This window comes from Protomyctophum bolini (assembly GCF_963924005.1).
Source record: "Protomyctophum bolini genome assembly, chromosome: 18".
Lineage (NCBI taxonomy): Eukaryota > Metazoa > Chordata > Actinopteri > Myctophiformes > Myctophidae > Protomyctophum > Protomyctophum bolini.
Window position 1 is genome coordinate 30,045,538 of NC_137879.1, and position 18,698 is coordinate 30,064,235.

The 18,698-nt window shown below is 42.5% G+C and overlaps 1 protein-coding gene across 1 annotated transcript; it reads right to left on the bottom strand.

The window, feature by feature from the left end:
- Positions 1 to 651: 651 nt before the first annotated feature.
- On the bottom strand, positions 652 to 17,965 carry LOC308333032 (ATP-dependent RNA helicase DHX8). Its single transcript, XM_080789217.1, has 23 exons — positions 17,779 to 17,965; positions 16,661 to 16,746; positions 16,494 to 16,566; positions 15,785 to 15,876; positions 14,769 to 14,875; positions 13,904 to 14,287; positions 12,343 to 12,487; positions 11,469 to 11,666; positions 10,915 to 11,002; positions 10,641 to 10,738; positions 7,667 to 7,814; positions 7,024 to 7,205; positions 6,700 to 6,894; positions 6,400 to 6,585; positions 5,408 to 5,618; positions 4,854 to 5,035; positions 4,227 to 4,367; positions 3,573 to 3,728; positions 3,157 to 3,294; positions 2,839 to 2,967; positions 2,536 to 2,732; positions 2,189 to 2,368; positions 652 to 2,023 (listed from the first exon to the last, which is right to left on the bottom strand). The coding sequence occupies exons 1-23, from the start codon at positions 17,885 to 17,887 to the stop codon at positions 1,804 to 1,806; spliced, it is 3,645 nt and encodes a 1,214-aa protein (XP_080645343.1). The 5' UTR covers positions 17,888 to 17,965; the 3' UTR covers positions 652 to 1,803.
- Between the last annotated feature and the right edge of the window lie 733 nt (positions 17,966 to 18,698).

Below are 18,698 nucleotides of genomic sequence, written 5' to 3' on the forward strand. Positions count from 1 at the left end.
TATTTGACAGGGACAAAGCTCATTAATCAACATGTCAGTTTTCACATCAATGTAAATGGGCCAGAGTCAGTTAGCCAAAGCTAAATTTCATCTGTAGTCCCTGGGCAGGCTCTTAAAAAATAAATGATAAAAGAAAGAATACAATACAGGAACAGATGGTACAGGGGACAGAACAACTGCGAAGTGAAAAATGACACCGGTGATGAATACTAATTAGTGATGGTAGTTACTCATGATTACAGATTTGAATTGTTTTTAGCCACCTTTTCAGGTTGAATTTGAAGGTCAGATTGAGATAGTTGGAAGTCTCTCTTACTTCTGTGGGGAGACTGTTCCAGTGATGGGAGGCTCTAACAGAGAAGACTGTTTTACCAAACACACTATGTCTGATTGGCACTTCACAGTCCCCTCTGGTAGTTGCACTTGTTGCTCTGTCACCACCACTGTTATGGTACGGGAAATAGCCAATAAGGAGTTTTTGCACAAAAAAACACCACCTGGACCTTTCTAACAACTACAAAGAAAGGTAAGAAAGCCTTCTAGCAAGGAATTCTCCTTTAACGAATGCATTAATTTAGAGGGGAAAAAAGGTTTCTGCCAGACAGTGACTAAATCAAATGTTCACAAAATACACAGCATCACACATAGGGGCACTCAATTTTTAATGACATATTTCAGAATTCCACTGAAAAGAGCAATCTCAGAAATTATAGAAATACTGCTAGTCACTTACTGTCCCATTACATTTGTATTACAAAATATATAAAAAGATGTAATCTGTCTCAACTCCCTACACTAAAAGACTTGACAAATGACATTCAGTTCCCAATTTCTACTAAAGGCCTTGCATGTGCATGACATTAAGCAACAATTATTTACAGTCAAAATAAATACCGCTAGTCCGCTGCAATGTTTTCCTTAACCACTTTCAACCTGGTGTCCCTATTTTGGGCATGCCATAAGCGAAAATAGTCAAAAATAGTCGGCGATCTACAAGCTCACAACACACCACGATGCCGTTTGCAGATCAGCCATTTTCATATGCAAAACAGTTGTACAACAAAGTATAAAACAGCGCTAGATGAAGCGGAGCGTAAGTAATGTCTTCTCACAGAAGACTCATCTTAAAAGCTATTGTCTTCTTCCCCTTTCCCGATTTAATGTCCTATGAGGCCGCCTGGATGTAGGGCTATGGCTTCAGTTCACTCCACAGGCCGCATGGCTGCCAGTCAAGTCAGTTAGCTAGCCGTGGACGTGGTATGTCTGTGTAGGCTGCACGTTGACCAGAATGATATTTGGCTGGATATTGTGATCACAATTAATGATTTTTGGTTGGAAAAGATGATTTAAAATTACATAAAGATAATGAATTTCGGTGCCATATCTTTGGCAAATAGTATGACTTAATTGTGTCTCTGTGAACCTGATGACAGGGATGATGGGTTGTACGCTGTTCTGGTTCAGGTTATATTAAACCTTGTGTATAATGGTGAGACCAGTATAAGGTAAAACAGCTGACCAAATTAACACATTTTAATGAATTGCCAAGATTGACATTGTAAACCAAGAGACCACTTTCCAAAACAATAAAAATGGTAGCCGAGAATGGAAAAATAAGACATTAAAAGAGATTGTATGGTAATAGTAATAGTATCCAGTTCCAACAGGAGTGAATGGAGAACTTGAGCTTTAAAGAGGGGAACATAAGCTGTGTCTTTAAAGTAATAGCAGATACAGTAGTATGGTGTCCTGCCGTGTGTCTGACATAGTAGCATGTACAGTATTGTGTCCATGTCCAGCGCTTTAACGTCGTCTGAAGGCACGGGAGATTCTCCAGGCGTTGGGTTCCTCGTATCGGTTGTACAATGGTTCCAGGCGCTGCTGTTTCTTCTGCTTGCTGAGACGTGTCGGGTCGGATACTTTGAAGAAGGCCGGGGCAAACTCCACCAGCCAGCGAGCGTCAATGGTGGTCACCTCCCGCATGTACTCCTTAGTGGTCAGCACCAACTCATGGTACACAACCCTGTGGAAAAGAAATCATTCAGGAAATTAGAATTAGAAGTTCTGTCTTTATAGAGTCTTGCTTCTCTCAGTAACAAAATGTTACCCTCATTTTATTTTTTTACATCTACATGCCAAATTTCATATGTATTCTCTTGCAAAAAGGTTTCATGATGAATTGCTGTACCACTCAGGTTGTCTGTTGAACAGGGCACTGGAGGGGTGGATGTAGACCACTTGCTGATCGATCAGGGTGCGGTAGCCCTCCTGGGGGTCTTTCTTGGCTGCGTTCCTGAAGAAACCACTGCAGATGGCTTTCTGAACCCGCACGGTGGCTTTACCACATGAAACCACATCCAGTTTGTGCCTGTGGAGGAGAGTAATGGGAATTGTTTCTAAGAGCTGGAAAATAAATTATTATCCACTTTTGACATTCTTACTTCTGTGAATAAACATTTGTAAGAAAAAGGAGGAAGCAATCTTTGTTGTGTTGGTGATAAACTCTCGAAAATGATGATTTAAGAGCTTCTGTACCTGTCCATGATGCCCAACATCTGTTTGCGGATGTCTTGGGATCTACGCAGGGAGCGTGCCTGGATGAAGTTCTCGTAGCACCAGGGGTTGGAGAACTTGTTGTTTTTCCAGGAATTGTAGACGGCCAGCAAGGTGAGATGGTCTCCCTCAGGCTGGTGGAACTTAGCCTTCTTCTGGTCAGCCAAGGCCTGCTTGTCCTGAATCACAAAGTGTAACCAAAAATATGATTAATCTACAGAGTCAATGACTCGTTACTATACCTCCATCTCTCATTGAGACTGTAACATTCCCTGGCATGTGTACCTTGGGTCTGTAGAAGACATTCTGTACAGACAGCATGGAGACGATGGTGAGCATCTCTTCGCTGCAGCCCAAATGGACGGACATGATTAACATCTTACACAGCATGGGCTCCAGAGGGAACTCAGCCATCTTGAAGACAGATGGAGAAAGAAGACAAAACAAATAAAAACGTTGGCCATTAATACATTTGGGAACTCAAAATTGATAAAATTCTAGAAAAAAAAATATCTAGTGATTTACATTTTTTGGACATATTCCAACTTTAGCGATTTAGCCATCTGGCAGCGTGACGTGAATGTGATGAGTGCTCCTCCTTACCCGTCTCCCCAGCCTTGTGAGCAGGCCTTCGTCGTCCAGAGCTCCCAGTGTGTACAGCTGCTCCATGGCTGTGATCAGCGTCTCCATGGGAGGAGCGTCCATGAAGTCAAACGACAGCAGGTCGTTGATGCCCATGGCCTTGGTGGACAGAACCAGGAAGTGATTAAAACATTTACTTCCTTTACAAGGAAGTGAATTCAGACATTGTGACAAATAGTGGAGCATAGATAAGACAGACCTAAAAATCTAAGAAATTATAACGACTGTGCATTTCAGCTGCAGGTGTTATGATCAGATTTACACAATTATGGCTAAAGTTGCTTGCCGTATTTTCTAAGATGGTAAAGTAATGTGAAATTTGTGAACGAAATTATTTAGTCAAGTTAACGCAAAGCAGTAGACAGTCTTTCACTCACCTTGAGAGACAGCACGGTGCTGGCCAAGTTGGTCCTCTGAATCTCAGGCACGTTGGTGGTCAGCATCTCATCCCTGTAGGCTCTCTCAGTGTACAGTCTGTAAGTCTTCCCAGGCCCTGTTCTGCCGGCTCTGCCTGCCCTCTGCTTGGCTTGGGCCTGAGAAAGGTAGTAGGATTAAATGAAACTGTAGTAAGAGCCCTGTTCAATTAATACAGTCTCAGGAACCAGCGAGACCGTCTTCACCCCCGGATCAAATAAGCTCAGTGATTGCTCAGCAAAACTTTAGACTGTTACACAAAACAAATGCAAGACATTTAAAGCTCATGTTCTGCCACATTTGGACGCAGTTTCCATCCCACGCCATTGCAGATTCAAAATCACCCATGGCGTACAGTGCCTCTGCCTTACAATGCAATCCCTTGTAAAATGTAAGACCTCTATATCAGACAGACCATCTGCCAACGTTGTCAAATGAGGGACAGGTGTTCTCTGTAAACTGTGTGGTTTGGGCCATTCGTCAATCAAATAAAACACGTTTCGATCATTGAACCAACTGATACACATTGCCCTCTTTTTGTAGCACCAGCACGCAGTGATGCCATAGCATGAGAGGACGTTCGGGTGAACTTGTTCCACTGACTGATTGATTGGTACCTGTGAGATTGGAGTCACCACCAGTTGATCAATGCCAGTCTTGGAGTTGTACACCTTCTGTTTGACAAAGCCAGGGTCCACCACATAGTAGATCCCGTCGATAGTCAGAGAGGTCTCGGCGATGTTGGTAGCAATGACCACCTGAAGAAAAATCAATGGTTCTTCAGTGTGATTTCCAGTGGAAACAGTGGTAGAGGAATACAAAATCTATAGCTGGGGCGGCAGTGGGTCAGCCAGTGGTGCAATCTGGGAGCCGAAGGTTCCCGGTTTGATCCCCAGCTACTCACATGTCCTTGAGCATGACACTGAACCCATAACTGCAACCAATGAGCAGGTTGGTGCTTGGTATGGTTGCCTCTGTGTCGTGTGTAGCAGAGTTCCACCATTGCAGTGTGTGTGTGTGTGTGTGTGTGTGTGTGTGTGAGAGAATGGGTGAATGTAAAGTACATTGTAAAGTGAATTTGAGTATTGACAATATCAATGCAGTTAATGTACCATAGTTAGTCAGCTACATATGTACAACGTAAACACTCACTCGATTTTGAACATGGTTCCACTGGAAACCTAAGATTTCATAGAACTGATAATATTTTGAAAATCCATATGGTTGGACAAGACACGGCGTACCTTTCTGCTGCCTGGGGGAGCAGGGTCAAAGATCCTGGTCTGCATCTCGCTGGGCAGGGCGGAGTAGACGGGCAGGATGATGAGTTCAGGAACATCAGGTCCCAGTGACTTCATCCGTTCATACAGGATCTCACAGGCCGTGTCGATCTCCTCCTGACCAGTCAGAAACACCAGAACATCGCCTGGACACCGGAGAGACAGAGGGAAAGTTTGACAGTGAAAGACCGATATGCAGCTCAAAATGTGGGTCAAAGTGATGTGGAGTTGTAGCAAAGTCAAGACTGCAAATTGGATATTTTGTGATGTGAGATTTGTTGTCAAAATTAAACATTCTACAGGATTAACTACTTAGACTCCTCCTCTTTTCTCTCTACAACAAATCCTTTTCTCCCATTGCTCAAGCGTAGATATGCCATTTACTCAGAATGCTCACCTATTTTGATATGCCAGAACATGGACACTAGGGTTTAAGTGGTTATGTGCATTGATAGTACTGTGTATATATATGCACTATAAAGTGTTTTCCACTTCTCGTAGATAATAGATATAGGTACCTGGAGGTTCAGTCAGGTGGATCTGCATGACTGTGATGAGGCTGGCGTCCAGATAATCAGTCTCTGGTTCTTTGGTGTAGAGGACTTCCACCGGGTACGTCCTTCCAGGGATGGTGAAGATGGGCGCTTCGTAGAAGTACTGGGAGAACTTGACGGCGTCCAGCGTGGCTGAGGTGACGATCAGCTTCATGTCTGTGCGCTTCTGTACTGTCTGAGAGAGGAAACATTTTTAAAATATTTTTTAAAGTTTTCTATAATATCTCCATCTCCTAAGAATGTACAGAATGAATACAAAAGCAGTTGAAATCCTTGTCTGTTATTCGTGAGACAAATTTGGCAAATATTTTCAAAGCCATTGAAAGTATTTGTCTTTTCAATCGTGTACATTTCTCCACGGAATTGCGTATATTTTAATTGATTACAGCAAATGTAGGACTTATAATGCGAGACACTCATGACATACAGCAATGTATATGTGTAATATAATAAGAGCCGAGGTGACTGCAGGACTCACTACGAGCACCTCGGCCCTCCCCTCTCTGTCGGCTAGGTTTATTAGTAGACCTACTCCTCTACTGATCTTTCATATCAATATTGAAACTGCAGGCTACTACAGTCTCTCATCTTTTGTCCTCTCTATTTCACACACACACACACACACACACACACACACACACACACACACACACACACACACACACACACACACACACACACACACACACACACACACACACACACACACACACACACACACACACACACACACACACACACACACACACACACACACACACACACACACACACACCTCTCTTATATTGGAGAAGAGCGACAAAATGTAATCTGAAACGAACAATGCAAGCTTAAAGTGTAGTATTCCCCACCTCACCTACATGAAGCATCTTGCGGGGGGAATTCCCACCATTTTGGAAAATGTATTTCAGTCTCCAATATACTATAATATTATACTGTAGAACATCTTCTCGTACCTTCTTGAGCAGACCAAAGAGCACATCGGTATGGATGGTCCTCTCATGGGCCTCGTCCAACATGATGATGGCGTACTGGCCCAGCTCAGAGTCAATCAGACACTCTCGGAGCAGCATACCGTCTGTCATGTACTTGATCACCGTCTCGGGGCTGGTGCAGTCCTCAAACCGAATGGTGTATCCCACCTGGAGAACAAAGACCACGCATCAATCATCTACTGCACTTCTTTGAAAGCTTTCCTCCTCCACACAACAGCCAAAGACAAATATGTTTAATATACAGAGAAAGAATCCACTCACCTCCTGTCCCAGACAGCAGCCGTACTCCTCAGAGACCCTCTTGGCCACAGACATGGCAGCCACACGGCGGGGCTGAGTGCAGCCTATCTTGCCCCTGTTGGTATAGCCGGCCTCAGCCAGGTACTGGGTGATCTGGGTGGTCTTGCCGGAGCCCGTCTCTCCGATCACAATCAGGATCTGGTTGTCATGGACAGCCTGGAAGGGAAGTAAAGGAACGGGTGTGTGAATTACAATGTTTACTGGGCCAATTAGCATCGCGAGCGGGGGACTGTCTGTCCCTCCATAAGAAATATATTTTTTAAAAGGCTTTCATTCAGCACTGACCTGAATGAGCTGTTCTTTAAGCCTATAGATGGGCAGGCTCTCTCTCTGCTCCAGAATGGTCATGGCGGTCTTCTTTCCGTAGGAGGCCTTGTTGCCACCGAAGGCGTGCTTCTTCCACTCTGGGATGTCATTGGGCATCATGCCGATTCCTCTCATGTTGGCCGCAATCTGCCTTCCATCAGCTGTATAACAGAGAGGAAATTTGCTTGATAAAAATGAAAACCAGTGACTAAGTGCCACCCCCCCTGATTTCTACCCCTCCTATCATTCTATCAACCCAGCCAGGTCTGGCATGGATGGGGTCCTGTCAGGCCATGGTGGGCACACACACACACACACACACACACACACACACACACAGTGCTATGGTGCATACTGCTGCATCCGGCCCACTAGAGGGCTACAGGAAGACACAGATAGATATCTCCAGCACTGGTCCCCCCTCAGGGCCACAGCCTGCCACTGCTGAGGAAGTCTAATGTCACACACGCACATAAGCTGAACCGAGGCGTTTTAGATAAAGAACACAGAAATGACTCCCAAATGACAATGAGATTTAGAAGAAGAAAAAAAAAACAATAACAAAGAAATTCATTTAGACAATGCTCAATGAGCATCAAGCAGATGTTTAAAAGGGACTTACTGTCTGGCAGTGGATCTACCCAGTGTTTGTTGAGCCCCATGGGGATGGAGTCCATTTCTGCCTCGCGAGCCGCCTGCTTCAGCTCTCTCCTCTCCTTAGCCAGGGCACTCTGCATCATGGCCGCCTGGGACAGGGAGCCGTCTGGGTTCTATAGGGCAGGAAAGGGAGGGGGTATATATATATATGCATGAGACATGCTCTACTACGATAGCATCACGTGTCTTTACATTTAAATATTTATTTTATCGTCGTTCCGGTAGTTGGTTTGAGCACAGATCTTTAACACCGAGTCTTCATGTTTGTCGGTCGCCTGTTCAACAGGCAACTGAGAGGGACAGCATGCGTTATGCCCTCCCGGTAAAACGCAGACAAACAGGTGGTGGTTCTCAGCGACACACCAAAATAATAAGATTTGAACTGGGGACGGCCCACCAGTGTTGTTCTCGTCAACGAAAACTAAATGTGTTCGTCAACGCCCATTTCTCACCAGACAAAAACCAGACTAGACTAGACAAAAGACACGTGTATAAACAATAACTGGGACTAAATTATTATGCAATTTCTTTGACTAATAAAGACTAGACGAAAATGTAGTTCACAAAATAAAGACTCGGCTAAAATCTGTGGTCATTTTAGTTCACAAACAATGACGATACGAAATATATTATAATAATGATCGTATCACTTCCTCCTGTCTCTTTTGGTATGAAGCGCCGGAAATGCGCTCGGAAATGCTCGCCGGGACTGTCCGGGAGCACAGTCGCCTATCACTTTGTATTAGCATTGTGGTCAGTGTGCCTATATCCGAACACACCCTTGCCCCACACACTCACACGACACGCCTCCTTTTGATTTTGCAGCGGACGCCTCACACTATGGAGGAGGATTCCTCATGCTTTATGTGCGATACTTAATAAAACTGTAAAATGCTTTGCACGGGGATCAGGAGAAAGAGAAGAGAAGATATATGGAAACATTTTCGCTACATCGATTTGGAGAATCAAACAGAATGCTTGATTTTAACCGAAGGAGAGCAATGTGGCCACAAGATAGGAGGAAAACACAACAAACCTGAAGAGACACATCGCCATTTACCACAAAGAACTCAAGGTAAGTTAACAAAAAGTATGCTGCTGGTTGTTTACAAGTAGAACGTAGCATGAAATCAACGTTGTGTTGTTGAGAGTACTTTCGGCTTAATGTTACTACAATAAAACCTACCCTAACTCAGAACCATAAGTAAGACAGAGTTACGCAAACTGCGTTCACTTCATGGGGCTTCAGTCCTATTTGTCCCGGGAGTTTACGGAATGCATTGGAGTCTATGGGCTCGCGCGAGTACATGAACCACGTGACCGGGCTGTTTTCTGCCCCCTCAATATCGCAACTCTTCTATTAGATGGCTCTGCCCTAACTTATGTTAGCTTCTTAGCATGTAGCAACCGTAGCCACTTGTTGAGAACTTTAGAGGAAATTTGTGTGCTGTGAATTTGTGAAGTTGAATGAATTGAAGATACATTATACTGGTGGGGAAACTATGGTTTCATTTGAATTGCAAGTTTAGCCTATTTAAAGCATACAGAAGTATGAGCTAATAGCACTACAGCAAGCAAACTATTATAGTAACTTGTAAACAACTTAGTCAGTGGGCACAAAACAAATGGGAAGCTATATGTTTGCAATGCATCTTGCCTGCAAAAACACAACTAAAAGTGTCTGCAGACTCAATTATATTTCTGCTTAAAGTAGGATAGTTTACATAGGCTTTTTAGTATGATTTTGGATTGGAATGACATTGGCATTTTGTTTTTACAGATACTGTTTTAATTAAGTAAAATAATAATAATGATAATAAATGCTTTACTTAGCCTAAATCCTAAAGTTTCCTATTTTATCCTGTGCAATGTGGGTATCTGTCCTGACATTGTATTTACTCCTGTCCCAGATTCACCGGCTACAACCACCAACCAACAACCCAGAAAGGACGACAGCAGGCCAGCTATACAAGGGTCTTTACTGGCCCACACCAAATACAAAGCTGACTCTCTAGAGCAACAGTTCAAAGAGGAAGGTGTAGCACTGTGGATAGCCCGTACAGACCTCCCTTCACACATAAGATGAGGATTTTGCCAAAATGATTGAGGATGGATCATAGAAGAGTCACTGTGCCAAAAAGAAAAACAATTACAAATACAGTGGACAAAATACCCCTCAGAATATGGATGCTTCAAGTGGTTAATTATATTAGTCAGCACACAGAATAGGCACTCTATTTTATTTAATATTTTCATCTCGGATGTATTTTATTTATTTTAATGCAAGCATCAATGTGTCTGAATTGTTGATTCAAAATAAATGTGCAAATTCATGTCAATTCGTGTTTCCTTTCTGGACGTATTCCTTAAATTAGTCATTTTTATCAAACGATGAGAAAATGCTATGTGAAATATTTTTAGATTCAATCTGCTGACAAAATAGTAAACTGCTAAAATAATTTGTCAGACTAAAACTGACAATTTAGTCTAGTTTTAGTCTGAAAGTTTAGACTAAAACTAGTCTAAAATGCCAATAGTTTTTGTTGACTAAAACTAGACAAATAAACACCGGTGATTGAAACTGGACTAAGACTGAGACTAAATTAAAAACATAGCCGACAAAAACAACACTGCGGCCCACACCGATGGGATGTAGTTTAGAGTTGAGGCATTCAAATTAGTTTGACTCGGTTCCACAGATAAATATTTATTAATATTATATTAATATTTATTACTTTAGATTCATTAATGGTCTTTTTCAGGTATTAATAAGGTCTTAAAAAGGACTTTTACATGGGGGCGTTAATAATTGTCAATGGCCAATAACAATTCAGGTCACATCTTTAAAACAGCACACCCCTACAAACAATTTCCCTGATTAGAATGAGTACATTATGTCACGTGACACAACATTTTCCACACATTGGCCAGTACAGTACCTTGACAATCTTGACAGGGCTCATGTCCATGCTCTGTTTGGTGTGTCCCCTCAAGAATGGAGGCTCCTCTTCCACCAGCTCAATCTCCATATCTTCATCTGAACGACAGACAGAAGAAAAAAAACGTCAATTGATGGTCAATATATCAGCTCTACACCACAACCTCTCAGAAGAAAGAAAATTAAATACTAGATTGAATCAATATTTATTATAGAGAAGAAATCTTAAGTTTGCTTTGCTGAATAAAAACAAGAGAATCAATTCAATGTTTTACCCTCTTCATCGTCCACTTTGGGAAGGATGCCCGTCTCATCGTCAAAATCGGGGAACTCCTCTTTGGAAAGGACGTTGGCTGCAATCATCTGAGGACACAAGACAAACGGGCACATTTAACTAGTGTTAAAAAGCTAAAAAAATAATAACTATCGAAAAATGACTACGAATTCCATTTTCCTCTCTCCATTTCCCATTGCAAGTGTGTTTGTCTTATAGTATGTAACGCCAGTGCTGCTGTTTTTCAGCAATGGGATAATACTTTTTTGGGTGAGTAGATCTTGTTGAGCTGGTCATTGTGAAAGTAGCTCTCAAGTCAAAAAAGTGTGGGCACCCCTGGCACTATACATTTTCCCGTCTGCCGATTGGTCGCTATGTTATCCCACTGAAGCACTGTGGGTTTGTCGGCACAATTGACGTAATTGTAATTAAAGCTTCTGGCTTAATTGACCACACGGCACACACACGCACATACTGGTGGACCAATATCATTTACACACACCACCACCACCACCAATGATGATGAATGGAGCCAGCGCCGTGCCAACAACCCACCTGCTTTATCTCCCACTTCTCCGGGTCAGAGATCTTGGTGAGTCTCTTGCGCTCCAGGGTGTCGTCCTGCTCCGCTTCGGGCACGTGGCCCAGGTTGAGGTTGGTGGGCCGGTCGGGGTTCCTCATGGAGGTCTCCTCCTCGGGGGCGTTCTTCCGCCGGTTGGGGTTCAGGTCCTCGCCGGTCTCCTGGTCCACGTCCTGAAATGGGGAGGTGAGAAAGGGTCAAAATCAAATGGCGCGATTCTCGTTTAACACTATTAAGACCTGGAAGGTATCTGTATCACCGTAGCTTTTAAACACTTTAAACAATTATTTCCAACTTTAGCTATTGAAAAATAGCAGATATACAAGCTCATAGCGCAGCATCGAGTGCCGTGCTATGACCTTGTAGATCTGCTATTTTTGAAATGTTGTGAAAATGTGTGCAAATCTTTGAATATATTCTTTCCCAGCAAACGTTTTTAACTCAAATCTTTGCTTCTGGGAGGTCCCTGGAACAAAATATTTTCAGATGGCGGTCGGTGGCCAATTACATATAATTCTAGGGGTTCTTGACATGAAAAAGATTGAGCACCACTGATATAGAACCATAGGTTTTCTATAGGATAAGATTTAAAAGGACTCCTCAGGTCTAAATGGGTTAAAATAGGAAACGTTGCTTGCTAATATTTTGGAGGTTACAGGTTAGCAGTCAACAATAAAAAACAATCTGAAAAATAGCTGATCTTTAGGCTATTTATGGTGAAGAAGAATTTTGTTATAGATGGAAACACAAGTGCAAGTACACTGGGGGAGGCCCGGTCAATGAAGTATATAGGGTTTAAGTGGTTATGTGGCATTTTAATCATGTAGCAGTCACCAGCTTATGTCTTACCTTCATGCTGAGGCTGGTCTTGGAGCCGGTGAATGACAACACCTTGATCTTGACTCTCTGGCCCTTGGTGACTACATCAGCCACGTTGGCCACACGACCCTCTCTACGCAGCTCTGAAATGTGGACCAAACCCTCCCATCGTTTCCTGGAAATAGAACAACACTCGATTGAGTTTCCTCGTAGTTCCATTTCAAAGCTATAGGGGAAAATAATATGGGCTAGGCCCAGCTCTGTAAATGAGGTCACGTGAAAGGACACGTCTTAATAGAGCACATGCTGCTACGTTATGTGTAAATCACTCTTACAGATATGTACTGTAGACATTTGCATAAAACACCTTATCAGTCAAACACACTGCACCATATTTGCTCCGATTATGCTGTCGGGACAATTTTTCAATGCCCGATCTGACGCAAGATCGGGCTTTGATCGCAGAGGTTTTGCTCGCTGTGTGTGAAAGGCTCTGCGAGAAGATATAGTGCAGATAAAATCGCCTCGCCGACCGTTTCTGAATATCTAGCAGGTTTGATATTTGGCTCTCTCGCCGACTGGACATCATACAGTATGAACTGGGTTGCGACCGGGAAGGCCATATTACAGCCAATGAGAGCACAGGACAGCTGTGCTCACTGTCTGTCTGTCGACTGTATCGATAGATAGATAATATATATAACCTTTATTCCTTGGGTAAATCCCTGTGTCGTACATATTGGTATTAGCCCAAACCCAATGTTAAGTAGTCTATCAAACCAACGCATTTCAATTGAATAATGTTGATAAAACCGCATCAGAATCAACAGTGCAGAGCAAACGTTTGGACCTCGTGCGCTCTGTGTGTGAGTGTGTGTGTGTGTGTGTGTGTGTGTGTGTGTGTTCATACGGAGATTTATTTAAATTAATGAAAATCAAGATTTAACGTCCAGTCTCGCTATAGCGCACGTATAGACTATACAGTACGTTATCACAAACATTTCGCCCTATGTAGCCTGGCTATTCCTGTGTGTGTGGTGTGCACGCAGAGAGAGAGAGAGAGAGGGGGGCGTCCTGGGTCCGTCTCACGCTTGTATCACGGCATCCTGCACGTGAGATGTCAAAATTAATTGGAATAAAAAACTAATGATTTAGCCTATATGTATCGTGTCTGGATCACAACTCTTGCAGTGTGTGATGCCTAGTCGGCTATCAATCGTTTAGTGTGAAAGCCACACCGATATAATGACAGTCACAGTCTGTAGGGGCCACTAACTGGAGAGTTTCCTTTTGACGTAATAAAGAGGAATTGTTGGTCTTCCTTAGAAAACTGAGTAAGGATGTTTTCAAACCATCTAGAATTGGGAGAAATACCTCCCAATATACGAGTTAAATATTTAAAAGCGCTTTGAGCACTTGGAAAAAGCACTATAAAAATGCAATTCATAGAACGTTAAAAATAAATCTTGGAGACCATTTGAAATTCATAGCGTACACGTGTTACACCCTCAATAGAAGCTCACTTTATTCTGCCAGGGCAAATCGATGATGCATTATGCACGCTCTTAGTGATTTATTTATAGGCACTGACCTGAGTCCCTCCAGCTGGACGAAGCAGCCAAACTGCATGATGCTGGTGATCTTGCCGTTATAGATGTCCCCCACGGAGGGCTCCTCTGGTGGAGGCCGGTCCACGTGTTTGTCCTTAAAGCGGTCCTTGTCTTTGTCCACTTCTTTGTCCTTCTCTTTGCGGGGACTCTGAGACCGCTCGGACCAGCGGGACGACCGCTCGCGGCGCTTGCTACGGTCTCGATCTCCGTCTCGCTCCCTGTCGCCTCTGTGACGGTCGCGGTCCCTGGAGCGCGACGTCGATCTCGAGCGTGACCGCGAGCGGTGACGTCTTCTGCGATCTCGGTCTCTATCCCGGTCTCGGCTTCTGCTGCGACTCCTGCTGTGTCGCCTCTTCTTGTCGGACCTGGGAGACGAGAAATATCAGGCCTTTTGAGACAACACTAGGAAGGTTCACATGAGGCAGATTATGGTTCATTTCACACAGAGGACCGTAGATTAGAATGAGATGAAATGCTCTTTGATGAGAAATGTAAATTGGATGCAGTACAAATTAGCCTTTTCACTTGAAGCAATATGCATTGCCTGCTATGGACATGCACACATATCCAAACACGCAAGAGTGCACACACCCCCAAATCAAATGACATCTAATCAAATGAACACGTATATTACTCCACTCTTCTCAATCTCCAAATGTGTCTGTAGACCGTGTAGAGAACAATATAGATGAACTAAATACTGTTCATCTCTTCAACTTTCATAATGAGCATATACGGTCAACGACACATTACAAGGATGTGATTATCTACACAGACAACATTCTGACCACTACGATAGAACAATTTCTCAAGCAACTGTCAATGATGACTTGAACATCTTGCTACCTGCTCTTGCTGCTTTTGGAGTCCGAACTGCTGACACTGGGCATAAACATCTCCAACTCTTTCATGGCATCTGCCGCTACTTTCACATCATCTTCATCCAGTAGCTTCTGTGGGGTTCAAAGAGAGAAAAGAGTATTAACCCCGCCAGGATTAATTAATTAATTTGCTGTAATTCACACCAGGATTTCCCCCCCCGTTTTACCTATATTTTGAAGAGCCAAAACCTGCGACCGGATGTTACTTTAGTTACTTACACTGTGTGTGGTGTCGGACCATATCCGGATCTACCGGCGATGAGAAAGGATTACTGTGACGATTACAGTGTTGGCTATCGGCAGTGGAATAAACCTTGTTTTGACCAGAAATACTATCTGGGACAAGGAATTGGAGATGAAGGCAATCGAAAGAAACAGATACAGTGAGTGTGTGTGCGAAATCCAAGATGGCGCGCTCCATTGCTCTGATCATAAGCACTATAAAAAAGACCAATTGCCGTACATCTACACCTACGGCAATGGCGGGGAACGTGATACTATTTGTTAATTGCCGTACGTCTAAGACAATGGCGCCAAGTGTGTTAATTGTGACAATAATGTGCTTTTGAAGTTTTAACACTTTTTTTCTGTTGAAATTCTGTTTAATTTCAACCGTCCAGTTGAATTTATTTTAACTCCACAAAGGCTAATGATGCAAAATAAGGTATGGCCATTCTAAAATGTCAAAGTACGGTTTGCACACACTATTTATGCTGTACATAAAAATATTATTCTCCCTTGAAATTTTACGCAACAATAAATGTGAATAAAGTTGTGGCAGAAATGGCTCATCCTCATCCTGATCAAAACATCGTTCATCTGTACGTGTGTGTTGATGTCAGTCATAAACTTCCAATCAATATAAATTAAAAACAGCAGATAAAGACAGGATGAAAGAAACGGTCCAGAGCGGTCTGGTATCAGGAGCGTTTTCCTGATACCAATAAGTCCAATATAAATGATCAGATGGTGTTAACTTACCCTAGGGGCTAGATCGTCTGGTCTGCATAGTCCAGGAAACAACTCCTTTAACTTGTCCTTCTCCGTTTTTGGCTGGACCGAAGGCTCAAAGTCTGCCGAAGAATACATCACAAAATAAATATACCAGAGATAACTTAACGGCACTACAAGCGCGTATAAGCACATATCAATGCAATTACTGAACAGTTCTGCGTATTCGCCAAAGTGAATCATGCTGCTGGAATGCAATAGCCAATAGGGATACGAGTCAGACAACACAGAAGTAGGTCTACTTTTTTTCTTATTAATCTTGTTTATTAATGTGTACTAACTGCCAATGGATGCGGTAGGGGTGTAGACAACCATGTGTTTCTTCTGATGCCAGCCGCTTATGTTCACCAGCAGTGCATAATAAATGCATGTGGAGAAACATGGCATCCCAAGTAATTCCAAATACAGATACAAATAAATTGGAGATTACAATTATTATGCATGGAATAATGCATACAAAGATATAAAGATAATACCCTATATTGATGAATATAAGCACACATGTTTTTTTTCCCCCAATGGAAATATCCTAAAAAAAACAGGGCCGCATTATAATCAGGGACTAGACTATTTGACATTCAATGGTCCTTTTCCACAAATGAGACTTGAAAAATGGAGGTTGTCTTATAATCAGTCGTCTTATATTTAGCACAATACGATAAGTGTATTAATACTTCACCTTGGCTTATAGAATCTTTAGACGGGGGCCGCATAGTTTGAATGAGTCGAAGCAAATTGCCGACGAGAGAATCCTGAAAATGATCAGAGCATAATGTCCTTCAGTTAATGGTCGGTTATTGGTCGGATATAAAGTAATGAATGACTGTTTACTAGCATTTCACTTACTGTGAATTCGGCTCCATTTTTTAGCAGAAGAGATTTGAAGCCATCAAATGTCGGTTGTTTTTCAGCAAGACTGATGACAAATTCAGCTGAAAACAATAATGACAACGTTGAATAGTTTCCACCAAACACCACGCACCTCTGAACACCAGGTACAAGGGTCAGGGAAGACAAGACAGGTAGAAATGTGTTGTTGGATTAACTTTACACTGTTGCAATATACACAGGGACATGAATGTGGTATTTTTCACCCTGAACATTCATGTCTCTCTGTATTTAACACGTAGCAGTTTAGCCACAAATAAAATTGCTACGTTATTTGATTGATTGAAGAGTTTATAAACAGTTTGAGAATTACAGTACATTTGATGAATTGAACAATTAAGGTGGACCCTCTTGTAAACATGTGTAATGCTTTATTGGGTCGTCCACTCGCAGGTAACAGTCTTTGTATTGAGTTGCGCTTGAAATGTACTGTAATTCTACAAAGTGCAAACTGTTAATAAATATTTCAATCAATCAATCAATACAAGACTGTTAACTGTGGACGACAGTACGACACCATAAAGCATTACACTTACACAGCATTACACGGACACAGTTCGAGTAATGGCAGAGATAGCAGCACAGCCTATTTTAATGAACGATATGAGAGTTTGCATATGGTCCATTAATAGACTACTACAGCTTGGTTACCGGTAGTTGTTTAGCGTTGCAGTGGCCAATCTGAGAACCCATCGTCAAAATATAAAGGAAAAACAGCGCCCTCTTTTACTTTTAATTTGAGTCAACACCACACCATAGACTGTAAAACATCGGGGAACAGTCTGTCTCGAGAGGGTGACACACTGACACTAGCAGTGGCTAACGTGCTAGCTTTGTGGCTAAACTACTGTGTGTTTGTTTATGTGTTTTATTTATAACACACATATAGGGACATGAATATCGGGACATGGATATCCATAAAGCTGTCACATGGCTCGTTATTATTAGACTTAGTACAACTCCCAAGGTTAGTTTATTGTGGCTGTTTAGCAGTATGGCTAACGCGCTAGCTTTGTGGCTAAGCTACGCCGACAACAATGTGTGTTTATTTTCCCCGTTACATTGACGGCGCTTACCGAGATCTTTGTCGCTTATTCCGAGATGGTTGTCGAGTTCAGTGCACACCTTGGACACTAAAGACAGGTACTCGAGCTGCTGCAGCTCGTCCACTCCGACGTCTGCCATTGACACTATTGATTATTTCTCCTCCACGAGTTGTTTTGTTCTGAGCTACAAGAATCAATCCTCAGAAAACGGCCGCCATGTTTGTTCTGACTTCAACGTCAACAAGCCACTTCCGCTTCCTTCCCAATTACGGAAGTGCCTCAGCAGCCGCGTCGCGTCAGGTCGTCAGTCTCGCCACAAGATGGCGCTAAACTCTTTTGTCCAAAAACATTCACAGTCGAGTTGTGGACTTTAATTGGTGGATTTGTTTTTCAAACATTGTTTGTACAATACATTCAAAGCTTTTGTGTATTTTTAGATAAAACATAATCGCTGATCATTCTACATGATGACCACCATCACTTTTTGACATTATAAAAAAGTTATTAGTACTATAATGTATGCCAGGGGAAATGTTATCTTGACTTTTATGAGTATCCGGAACGCTTGTTTTAATATTTAATTCTAGACCCATAAAAGGCCGTGATTGAAACATATACCCGAGATGCAACACCAAAATACAAGAAGCATATGCAAATATGCACACTCATTTGATGTTTTATTTACAATATGTCTGTGAAGATGCAAGAGCATGCATAACAAAAGCGAAATTCTGTCTAGCCTCATCAGGCGGCCGGCCTATATAATTTGATGTGGTGTAATCAAATGAAGAATTTATTGAAATTTCTTACATGGCTCTTAAGATGTGAAATGTGTAGGGATGTTGTACTCAGGCGGTAATAATAGGCATTAGACCTACTCCATTTTCTTGAGACATGAACCCGGCGAACTAACTAGGTCAAATAATTAGCCCCTGTGAGTCATGAGAAGT